Source organism: Centroberyx gerrardi, chromosome 12 (genome assembly GCF_048128805.1).
Source record: "Centroberyx gerrardi isolate f3 chromosome 12, fCenGer3.hap1.cur.20231027, whole genome shotgun sequence".
In the NCBI taxonomy this organism is placed as follows: Eukaryota; Metazoa; Chordata; class Actinopteri; order Beryciformes; family Berycidae; genus Centroberyx; species Centroberyx gerrardi.
The window spans coordinates 13,704,093-13,716,104 of NC_136008.1; the positions used below are offsets into that span (position 1 = coordinate 13,704,093).

At 44.5% G+C, this 12,012-nt stretch overlaps 1 protein-coding gene across 1 annotated transcript in view; it reads left to right on the forward strand.

Moving 5' to 3' along the window:
• The window catches only part of efna4 (ephrin A4), a 31,564-nt gene extending 20,110 nt beyond the window's left edge, over positions 1-11,454 (forward strand). The window contains exons 2-5 of the mRNA XM_071911226.2: positions 110-399; positions 2,859-2,927; positions 9,148-9,174; positions 9,305-11,454. Coding sequence (XP_071767327.1) covers positions 110-399; positions 2,859-2,927; positions 9,148-9,174; positions 9,305-9,399 — 481 coding nt within the window. The 3' untranslated portion in view covers positions 9,400-11,454. The remainder of the gene's footprint in view (positions 1-109; positions 400-2,858; positions 2,928-9,147; positions 9,175-9,304) is intronic.
• The last annotated feature ends 558 nt before the right edge of the window (positions 11,455-12,012 follow it).

Consider the following 12,012-nt stretch of genomic DNA (forward strand, 5'->3'; position numbering starts at 1 on the left):
CTCTCTCTGTGCTCTACCTCTACCTCTACCTCTCTTCCCCTTTCAGTCATATATTACTCTGTCTAATTGTTGTGTGAAATATTAATGCCGTTGTCGTTCTCTCTCCCAGGTTAACAGCGGGTGATCTGTCCATCCAGGTGAATCTGAACGACTACCTGGACATCTATTGCCCCCACTACCCCGCCGAGGGCCCGGGGCAGCCGGAGACGCTGGCCCTCTACCTGGTGGTGGAGAAGTCCTTCCAGGGCTGTGTGGAGACCAGGGGGGCCATCAAGAGGTGGGAGTGTAACACCCCCCATGCTCCGTTTGGACCGGTGCGCTTCTCTGAGAAGGTCCAGCGCTTCACCCCCTTTTCCCTGGGCTTCGAGTTCCTGCCTGGGCACCACTACTACTACAGCTGTGAGTAGGGCATGCATGTGTTTATGCATGTATGTGTTTGTGTATGTGTGTGTGTGGTGGGGGGGGGGGTCGTTTAGCCTGGGGGTTGAGAGCCCCAAGGGGATCACAAGATGATTTATAGAAAGGGGGGAAAATATATATTTCTAAGATGCAAAATAGATTATCACATTTAAAATGCTTTTTTCTCATGAAATAATGAATATTTGCTGCCTCCAGGCTTCCCACACTAGTACCCAAGTGAAATAGCGGCAAAAGAGAAAATGTAAATATTTGATGTCACAGTTCATCATTCTGTGCATAGACACCTGTGTCGGCGGGAGTGTGGCGGCCCTTTATTTAGAGGAGATGCGAGCAAAGAAGGTTGAGAGCAGCTGCTTTAGCCAATGTGTTTTTCATGAGGCTTTGAGTGTTGGCAAACTGCAGCTTTTAGCATTAATGCTTTCCATAAATGCATTCTGAATTGCATTAATATGTTGTTTCCTTAAACCTGTAGGCTGTTACACAATTTCAGTGACGGTTTCCTCTTTTTCCATTACATCCTCCCGTGCTCTCCCTCTCTCATTTATTTCAAACCACTGGAGGGGGAAAGAGGGAGGGAGGGAGGAAGAGAGAAGATGGCTTAGTGGCTGTAAAATCAGATGACAGTTTTTTTTCTCGTACTTTTTACAACTTCTGGTGGCGGTCCAACCGAGAGGGAGAGAGGGGGAGGACATGAAACAACACGGAGAATGAAAGAGTCAAGTGAATGCATGGAATGGAAGGGTGACAACAAAGAGACAGAGGGACAGCGAAGTGTAGGAGGAAGAAATGGAGATCAATACAGAACGACAGAGAGAGTGAAAAAAAAGGCAGGCAGAAAAGCAGACGGAGGTAGAGAAGCGTGGAGGAGTGACAGAGAGAGAGAAAGAGCAAAGATGGACACAGTCTGACAGTACAGGAAGGGAGGGGTGAGAGGGAGAGAGAGAGAGAGAGACGGGGAAAAAGGCCGGATGAGTGGAATCCACACAGGAGAAAGAAAAGGGAGAGCAACAAAAGCAACGGAGTGAAGGGATGGATGAGACGAAGGGAAAGAAAGAATCTTTACATAAATTACTGTTGCGGTCGGTGGGACAATGGGGCATTGTCAGAGCATGAGAGAGTGGTTTCACACACACGCTAACACGCACACACACACATACACATATACACGCACACACACTGGGCTATTGTGGTTGCGCAGGCCAGTTCAGAGAAAAGCAACAATGGGTCTTCCCCCCCTGATTGTGCCACATCGGGTTTAGAGCGATTGTGTGTGTTTTGTCCACATCAAAGATAAGGCGTAAAGTTGGTCCAAATGTCTGGCTCTAGGGCTGTGCGCTGAATGGGCCCGGAGCAGTGGAGACAGTATAATGGCATTAGCCTGGGAGGACAGTACAATAGTATTAGAAACACTAATGGTATTAGTTGGCTCAGTCTGAGCTGGGCTCAGCCCCTCTCCCTGGCTCCCACAGCCTAGGACACTGACAACACATCCCACTGTCTGTGGGTCTCTGGGTCTCTGTCCCACTGACAGGCCAGGCACACCAACACCCACTGGTTTTCCATGTGTGGACAGCAGACCCATTGCTCCCAGCAGCCACCAAACAGGAAACACCTTGACATCCTCAGATATGTCGCTCACAACATGGGACTGTTTGAGAGGATGGGGCCCTAATGATATAGTTCCATTGTTATTCTGTGCTGTATCAGTTTATATAGCAGATAGAGAGTGAGACAGACTGTAGGCGAACACACACTCTGCTTGTGTGGTGGGGTTCCTATTCAGTTAGCAGCTGTTTGTGAATTATTCAAATACAGCCTTTAACTGCAATTGCCAAACAGATTTGTTTTATGAAACCAATGCTAAACTGGCAGGTGATGCAGTCGAGGTGTGCCAGTTTCCCCGGGTGAGACATGATCAGCATTGATATTGGAGCAGGGTTCTTTTATGTTTGCACTTTCAATTGCGTAGTTTATTGTTTTTATTTGGTTAGGTAGTGTGATGAATGTTATTCTCTATAACACGATGAGGCGGCTTAACGCTTTATTCTGATGTCATGTATTATATAAATTGTACTTTTTTTTTTTTTTTTTTAAGTATTGATATTGGAGCAATCGGAAAACAGCCTTACTGCTCTCCAATTACTTTTGTCATAGGAATGCATCAAATAGTAGTAATAGTACCAAGAGCACCTTCAAAATATGGCTATGGTGGAAGGATTTCATTCATTGCTATGCAAAATTCTCCCTTTTATTTGACACTTTAGTATTTGTGATGCTGCATTTCACTGTTTGTTGAGCTTAATAAGTAAGCAGCACATTTAAATCTCTCTCTCTCCCTCTCTCTCTCTCCCTCTCTCTCCCCCTCTCTCTCTCTCTCTCTCTCTCTCTCCCTCTCTCTCTCTCTCTCTCTCTCTCTCCCTCTCTCTCTGTCTGTCTAGCTCTGCCTACAGATGAAGGCCCTCCTCTGCCATGTATGAAGCTGCGTGTCACCGTGTGCTGCGAGCCCAGTGAGTGCACTCCTCTTTTCATCCTTTCTTCCTTTCATCCTTCTCCCCTACACCATCAAGCTCGTCTCCCTGCCTCTCACATCTCTGCTACATGGGCTGTACAGCATGACGCTGGTATTTAGACTGCCACTTACCCCCCCCCCGCCCCGCCTCCCCTCCCCTCCGCCCCGCCACTATTCCCTCCATTTCTGCTTCTTTCTTCGGTTGCTCTGTTGTACTACCTCTCCATTCTCTGTGTTATCCCGTCCTTATCAGTGAACCTAAATCTGTCCTTACTATCCAGAGTGATAACCTTGCATTGTCCCCTGCTAACCCAGTGGAAACATGCCTTAGACGAGACTTTACAAACTGCTTTTACAAACGACACAAACTAAAAGAAACCCCATTCTTCCTTCCCGGTCGGCTTTTTAAATTAATTGGATTGAGGCTCTCTTAAGCATTAGTGCCTTCTAAAGCGCGTCTACCTTCTCCCCCACCCCGCCATCCTCTTTTTTCTTTTTTTTTTCTTCTCTTCCCTGTCTCCCTCATTCTCCCACTCTCCATCTCTTTCTCCCACTGTGAAATTCCCAGAGTTGATCTAACCCAGAGCCCGCCTGGAGTAATGTTAGTCTTCCAGTCCAGTGAGCTGCCCATTCCGGTTGGGAATGTTGCCCAGTCACTGTGGGAATCCCTGTACAGTTGTCGGTGTGCGTGTGTGTGTGTGTGTGTGTGTGTGTGTGTGTGTGTGTGTTTATGTGTGAGAGCATTTCTCTGTGTATGACCACTTTTTTTTTTGTCTGTGCACTTTGTGTGTGTTTGTGTGTTCATGCGAGGGTATATGTGCATTTGCGTGTGTTCTTTGGTGGTTTAACGTACGCGTGTGTGTGCATGCGTGCGTGTGTGTGTGCGCGCCCTCATATGCATGTCTGAGACGTCTGTCCCAGTTCCCATCCCAGTGCTATCTGCAGGGGGCTTCTCATTCTGTCCCAGGCCGAACCAACACGCACTCTTTCCAGGGAAACTGGTAGCAAGGGATTTCCAGCAGTAACCAGTGTGGGTGTGGGTGTGTGTGTGTGTGTGTGTGTGTGTGTGAACCATTTACTGAATTCCTACATGTCCTTTGATGAATACCTCCCAATCATGCAGCTTTGATAAAAATGTGTCTGCCTGGTTTAAAAAAAATCCCCTATCGGTCTCGAATGAATTCTTAAATGCCATCACTATTCCAGCGAGAGACGGGGACTAATTCGCTGTGTTATGACTAGAGCGAAGGCTGATGACTTTTTTACACGTTAATTATCCTGTAGTCATTAATTAGAAATACCACAGATAGACATTCAGTGGGGAAAAGCTAATGTAGTCTTGACCTTCCGACAGAGTATTCCCCGATCTGTCGTTCTGTGACGGAAATATTCAAAATATGTAAAATCTTGGGATTTTGCATGCTGAGACACACACACACACACACACACACACACAAAATTATTATCCATTACAATAAATTAGAAAGAATATTGACTTCTCTTCTCGGCCCACTAAGATGCACTTACTTCCCTCTACTGTTTCCTTTTTTCATTTTTTTGTCTCTCTTCTCTCCCTCTCTCTTCCCTCTCATCCTGTTCCTTAACCAAAACTAATCCCGACTAAATTTCGGGATCTCTCTCTCCTTGTCTTTTACCCCCCCCCCCTCCATCCCCCCCCCATCCCCTCCATCCCCTCATCCCCCCAAACCTCCCGCTCTTTCTTTCTAGTCTCCTGTCATTCCTGAAGTGGCACTAATCCTCCCCTTCTCTCTGTCTCCTCAGCTCTCTCCTCCCTTCCTCATTTTTTATGATCTTTCGCTACTGGAGCAAAACTAATCTAGGCACCATCCATGGCAGTCTCTTTATACTTCCTCCTCCCTCCCTTGACTCCAGCCCTCCTCGCTGTATCTTCTCTATCTCTTTGTTGTATCTCCATATCTGCCGTACAGTTACTTATTCACGGACTCCCCTCCTGGTTTTACCCCCCTGCCTCCCTCCCTCCCTCCCTCCGCCGTGCTCGATCTCTGTCGTGCGCATGCTGTTCAGTGAGTGCGTGGGGATGAGAATACATGAGGCCGGAGAGAGGAGAGGGAATGAGATGGATGAGAGGAGAGATGAAGGAGAGTTGGAGGGTCTCTCTCTCTCTCTCTCTCTCTCTCTCTCTCTCTCTCTTTCTCTCTGGCTGTCCATTAGTGGTGGTTTACCACAGCTGTTGTTGTGTTGTTCCCTGTGGTAACGCCTCACATACTCTCTGGTTCCTTCCTGCTCAGGTTCCCTTTTATCTGACAGGTAGCATGGCAGCAGGGCGCTCCTTGTCTTCGTACTCTGTGTGTGTGTGTGCGTGTGTGTGTGTGTGTGTGTGTGTGTGTGTGTGTGTGTGTGTGTGGCCCACGGTGATGGCAGCTCTTGTCCTTCAGCTACATCCCGTCTCTCTCTCTCTCTTTCTCTCTCTCTCTCTCTCCTGCTCGGCTTTATTTAAACTTCAAACCGCGCATCTTTCTTCTTCCCTCCCTCCCTCCTCTGCCCCAAACTTTTCTTTTCCAGAGAGAAGACTGTGTGATTAAAAGCTAGTTCCATGTGGGGATACCCTGTTGTGGGTGTGTGGTGTTAATTATCAGAAACACACTCGCCCGCACGCACACACACACACACACCTAGCTCATACCGGTCTGAAGGACAGAGTGGTGACAGTGAGAGGGTCCGTCAGGTATGTTGTCATTGCGCCAAGGTCAGCAAGCACCGGTCTTCTCTCCAGTGTGTGAATGTGTGTGTTTATCTCCTTAATTTAACCCAAACGCACAGCAGACCAAGCAGGACACAGAGTCATGTGACGCAGGATGCTCCTAATGATGTCCTGCGAGTGTGTGTGTGTGTGTGTGTGTGTGTGTGTGTGTGTGTGTGTCCCTAATGTCTTCTAGGTCCATATTTCCCACTCGAGGTCGTCCTCGTTGTCGCTAATGCCGACTGGAGCGGTACAAAGCGTCTTTTAACCTCGCTGTGAGGGCTTTTGAAGTGTTTGGTTCTGTGTCTGGTAGTGATGTTTATTCCAACATAGCGCTGTCACGCATCACGCCAGAGAAAGGCTTTGCTGATAGGTGCTTGAGCCCGAGTTGCATCAGAAACAAGTCTCTGAATCGGCGTCGGCAGAGTGGTGTTATGTTAAATCTGTGGCGCCCTGCAGCCCTCTCTTTTATTCCATCTTTCACCGGCTCTCTTCGCCTCTCTCACTCCCATACCCACCTTTTTTTCTTTTTTTTTTTTTACTGCAACTCCTCCAAATACTCCTCCTGTTGTGTTTATCTCCCTTATTCTCTCTGTCGTTCTGTCTCTCCTCCTTTCTCTTTTCCTGCCGTCCCACTGTGAGAAGCCATTATAGACCAACTTCCCTCTCTCTAATTGATTCCCTTTCTCTCTCGGTCTCTCTTCTTTTTTTTCCTGTCTTTCTCCCGCTGTGAGCAGTCCATTGCGGTCATTTCAGTTTGCAGAGCTTCACCATTTTCCCCACTTCTTTCTTCCTTTTTCCACTTTTTTTTTTTTTTTTTTTTTTTTTTTTTTTTTAGAATTTTCTTACATCGCTGCCCTCCACCCCCTCCACTCTCCCAAATACCTTTGTACCCTCTGAACCCGATACACACAAGCACAAACCCGAACACAGACACACACACTCACACACACACACACCGCTTGCCCAGCCCGGCTCTCTCAGATCCCGAACTCGACACTGAAAATTTGACTTTAACCGTTTTCGTCGTGATTTGTTTTTTCGCTCTTCTTCTTTTTTTTCTTTCGCAATTTTTCTGTTTTTTCGTAAAGCGCTAACAATCGGGTTGGTTAGCATTAGCTGCTGTGTGTGTGTAAAATGGCGGCATGGAGAGGAGAGGTGGGATGGTGGAGCAATGTCTGTCTCTGCAGTGGGGCGTTCTGCCGACTGGAGACACACACACCGACACAGACATGCGCGCACGCACACACACACACACAGCCATGGCTGTGCACATATAGTTACACATACTGCGTGTTTCTGACTGCAGTGCAGGAACGGCACTGTTCTTACAGACACGCCACCATGGACGCCATTTTGTGGCAGAGCTCGCCATGACCAAAAATATGATGTTGACATAAACGAGTACTTTTCTGTTCGGTACATGCACACACGTACTCGTTTAAACCGCATCAAAACACACATATCAATCACAAGGCTTTCAGCATGAGCTCATTTTAGTTAAGAGCTGTGATGCAGCGTTATATCCACGCTAATTGTTAGTGTACAGTGCAGTGTTTTCCCTCTCCTCTCGCCACACAATAAATTAAAATAGTCTATTTTAAAAACGGATTTATAATTGACATGAAGAAATTCTACTGTATACTTGCCACATCCAAGTCTGCTCCAACCAAGACATGTTAAGCTCCCTAAATAGGTTTAGTGTGTGAGATGAAGTCATAGCCAAATTTATTTTGATGCTGTGGGAGCGCTCTTGTTTGCTTGATGTCAATAGTTTTGCATGTGCTAATTGCTAATTGATTTCGGGAGAACTAACTGATAAAATCCCACACTTTTTTTTTTTTGTCTCGCTTTTTGTGCTTCTGTTTTATCCGCGCAATTTAGACATGAAAGGAGTGTTAATTAATAAATAGTCTTCAGTTGCTAAATTGTATTATAATATATTTTGATCATAGGAATGCAGTGCATATAACATTCTGAGCTTTAAAATTTTTAAACTCAAAATTAACACAAGATCATGAACATCATTTTTACTTAATATATTACTTCTGTGTGTGCATCTGTGATAGAGCTACACAAGTTGTAAGTGTTTTAAGTATAATTAAGTTCTATTTGAAATGATTTCTCTTACAAGCACGAACACACACTCACTCACTCTCTTTCTCACACACACACGCACAATCACACAGCGAGGGGCCCAGGCCCAGCATGCTATTTAATGCTTCGTTAACTCCTAGATGGTCGTTAGTAGTACAGAACATGTGAGTAATTTAGTGGTTCATGTCTTTGGGAGCGACATGTTGCTGCGGCGGTCTGGGACCTGTGGAACTCAGATGGATATTACAGACTAATAGAGGTTTGAGCGAAGTCCACATTTACCGGATCCAACCTGTGATCCTTCCATGTGACTCTAAAACAGACGAGTTTCCCCTCTGATAATCTCAGTCAGTCGCTGTGGTATGTGGATCAGTGGTAGCTTTTTTCCGGGAGAGATCGATACACACTTTCCTGTGAGTGTGAGTGTGCATGTGTGTATGTTCGTGCGTGCGTGTGTGTGTGTGTGTGTGTTTCAGGTTGCAGTGTCAGAAGGGGGGCTCAAGGCCGTAGATCAGTTTAATAATAGTTGCAATTCTGCCGTCTCATCCCCATTTCCTGACCCTCTTCTTCTTCTACACCTTTTCACCGATGCCGCACAGCAATCCCTTTTTGCGGAGGGGTTCTTTAACTGTCTCCGCTTCTCAGTCCTGCTACCTGCATGTTTTTCTCTTCCTTCACCCGCTCTCACACCCCCTCCCTGTCTCTCCATCCTACCGTCCCTCCATCGTTCCCTCCATTATTTCCTTTTAGTCCGCCCCCTGCTGAGAAAGTGACGCCCAGACACAAACACCCCCCTATTCCGTCTCTCTCTCTCCTTCTCTCTCTCTCTCTTTTCTTTTTTTTTGTCTCCGTCTGACCTTCTTTCAATCTTTCCAGCCTCTTTTTTTTTCCCCCTCACTTTCTCACTCGGGTCTCTACCTCTCTTCCTTTCATCTTCTGTCCACTTCTTGGTTTCGCTCTGTCATTTCGAATTTTGTTGTTTTTTTTTGTGTTTTTTTTTTTTTTTGCCTTTTTCATTTCCTGTTCCCCTCTGTATAATCTCGATCATTCCTACTCTTCCTAATTTACATAACACTATCTTTCCCTGTTGCCATGCTTTTCAAGCTCTTTTTTTATCCGACCTTTAAGAGAATTTGCATAGGGGACATATTTAGGGTTGCACAGCCAGTCAGTAGTCATTTTTCATGGCATTAGGCTTTGAGTAATGGTAAATACCTTCCCTTGGTCGTTTGTCTGTTTCTCTCTCCTTTTGTTCCACAGCAGAACATTCTAAATCAGTACTTTTATTGAGAAAGTTAAGCATGCAAAAATGACTAATCAGCAACTTGTTTCTTTTCCTCAACTTTATCTAAACTCTCTCTCTCTCTTTCTCTCCCTCTCTCTCCATTTTCTGCTGTAGCATCAGAGGGGTCAAAACAAAAACAAGGTGAGATTCAGCTTTTTAAACTCAATTTATTCTAGATATCTATATTGTGTGTGTGCATGGTTACATTATGTGAAAATCAAATTGCTGTTGAGTGATCACTAATATTTCTCTCTCTCTCTCTCTCTCTCAGAAACTCCAGTGCCTCGAAGTATTGCGTGTTCATTGAGGACCGCTTCTTCGCTTCCACTCCTCCTCATCCTCCTCTTCTTCCTGCTGGCCATCTGACTCTGCTCCTCCATCCTCGCCGCTGACCTCATGCCTGTCGTCTCTGTGGGATCGGGAGATATTACTCAGGCATTGAAACTACGCAATGCAATCTATGCTAAGCTATTGCAAATGACACATATTACCTAGAATATGGCTTGTGGCTGTCTACCTGTGATTTTCCGTGAAGAATCAGGTTTTTTTTTTTTTAAACGGGGCCACCGTGACTCAGGGACTGACGCACCGAATCACTCTGATTCATGTCTTGCTGTTTTCGTGTTCCCTACCTGTTGTGTAAGCAGTTCAAGTAGTAACACAGACTCAATATTACACATAGAGGTACGCACAGTCGTACGCTCCGTGTCCCACTCTGAGTCTGGCTAGACACATCCAAGCTTTCTCACCTTTTTCATTGCTATTTCCCTCCCTGATGTTACTTAATTCTCACCACCCCCCCACCCCCACCCCCACACACCCCGCCCTCTCCTTTGAGTACCTGCCTCCAGCTGAAAAGTGGCCAAATCGACACATACTACTGAACTGAGTGACTCAGGTCGGGGGTCAATCAGGTAGCAGGTGACATGATTTTCTGACATGCTCTACATGGGCAAACACAAACAGTTTCTGGCTATATATTTTTTTTTACTGCCACATTTGCATCCAAGTTTCATAAATATGTTGACTAACTTTTGTAAATCAACTAGATTTTGGGAATAAAGGCATTCTGGAAGTAATTGGGGAATGTTCTGGAATAGTCAGGCAGGGCTGCTGCGCCCCCTACTGGGATTAAACTGGTTGTACTGGAGTCCGGACTGGGCTGGCCAGAAACCCAGCTGCCCAGAGACTGGACACTACACTGCGGTGCTGTGTGCTGATGCGGACTGTCTCTAACTGGACCTGGGAGCGGGCGCAGGCTTTTTGATTGGACCCCCTGTTGTTCTGCCTGTCCAGCCGTCTCTCTCCATCAGACTAAAAAGCAGGAGAGAGGGGTTTATGGGTAAACAGAGGGCATCAACTCATCTCGCTCCACTGAACACGCCACGGACCACTGAGGCTGATTGGTTGATGCTCCTGCTGACCAACTAGGTGTGCAGATATTTAAAATGGCTGCTGAACACTTCACCATTCCATAATGGGAGCCCATATTATTATTTTGTTTGTTTTTTGTTTTCTTTGTTTTAAACACGATCCTCGGTTTTAGGTTTCATAGTTAATTTAATTTGCAGAAGCAAGATATATTAACTATATATTTTAATGATTTAGTAACAACTTTGTTGATTTCTGTTATTAAGGGCCAAAACTCTGATGAAGAACAAATTAATTTTTGCATAAACGAACATGATGTTATACAGTATATCCTGGATATGTATTTATATATTGATATGTTCTCAATATGCTCTGCTGCAATGTAGTTTCCCAAGTTAAATGTTTTGCTCACAAAATTGATTACATTTTCAACTGAGGATTTTATTTAATTTCATTTTTCGGTTAAAACAAATTGCTGGAATCGACTGGCATTAATTTAGAAATAACACCACGGTCTGTCATTTTTTAATAGTTTAGTAACAGTTGATTTAATAACCTGAGTTTTTTCTCTAAAAAATGGAGATAATCTAGATGCACCTCTGAATGTGTATTAAATGAAAGTTGATATATTTATGAAAATGAATAATCACTCCCCCCCCATTCGAGTGACTTGTGCTCGCAAAATTCAGTCATCACAAATTAATTTATGATGTTTATTTCTCTTTTTAAAAAACCTACATTGTTAGCACTTATATGCTATTTTTTTCTCACCACATTTGGATGTCAAAATGCTGTAAATCACATCTCTCATCCCGTTGTATTTTATGCCGTTCATTTCCTAAATGGGGGATAAAACTGCTGTTTGGAACCTTGTTCAATAATTTCAGTGATGCCTGATGTAGAATTTTACAATCATTTACTGCTAGGAATATGTTTTTGCTTTATGTGTGTAATTTCTTCTGTTTTGTTTTCACATTTTAGTGAAGAATGTAGCATCTTCTGTGAAGAGCCAACTGCAATCTGAGCCTTTTTACATGGCAAGACAACAAAATAAATATGATTGCATTAAACCAGTTTAAGTGAATTGTCACTGAACTTTTTAAAGTACTGGTATGTTTTTTGCAACCGCAAGTCTCGACGACAACACACACACACACACACACACACACACAACTTTATCCATGGAACAAACACGTATCAAGTGTAATACACAGGAGTATGCAGATAAGGAGACTTCAGGGACTTGAAACGACCTTGTGGTGTAAGAGGCCATTGTAATGTGAGAAACCTAGTGGAATATTGAGCTGAGTTTATCTATGGGCAACCAAAGCCTGATAACACTCAGATACTCAATAGACTCCAAATATTAATAGACCCTGAAGCATCACTGCCAATATGTTGACCTTAAAGTATTCACTGTATTCATTTTCAGCTTGAATACAGTGCTGTGTTCTGTTTTTTTTTTTTAAAGATATAAATGTACATCCAAGTAAGCTGTAAATGCATTTCCATTTATATAGGCTGTAATGTATACCCTCTTGTGAAGCCAGAAAGGCAATTTCCTGGATAATAGGGCTAATGCTCCTATTTCATGGTTTATGATCTGTT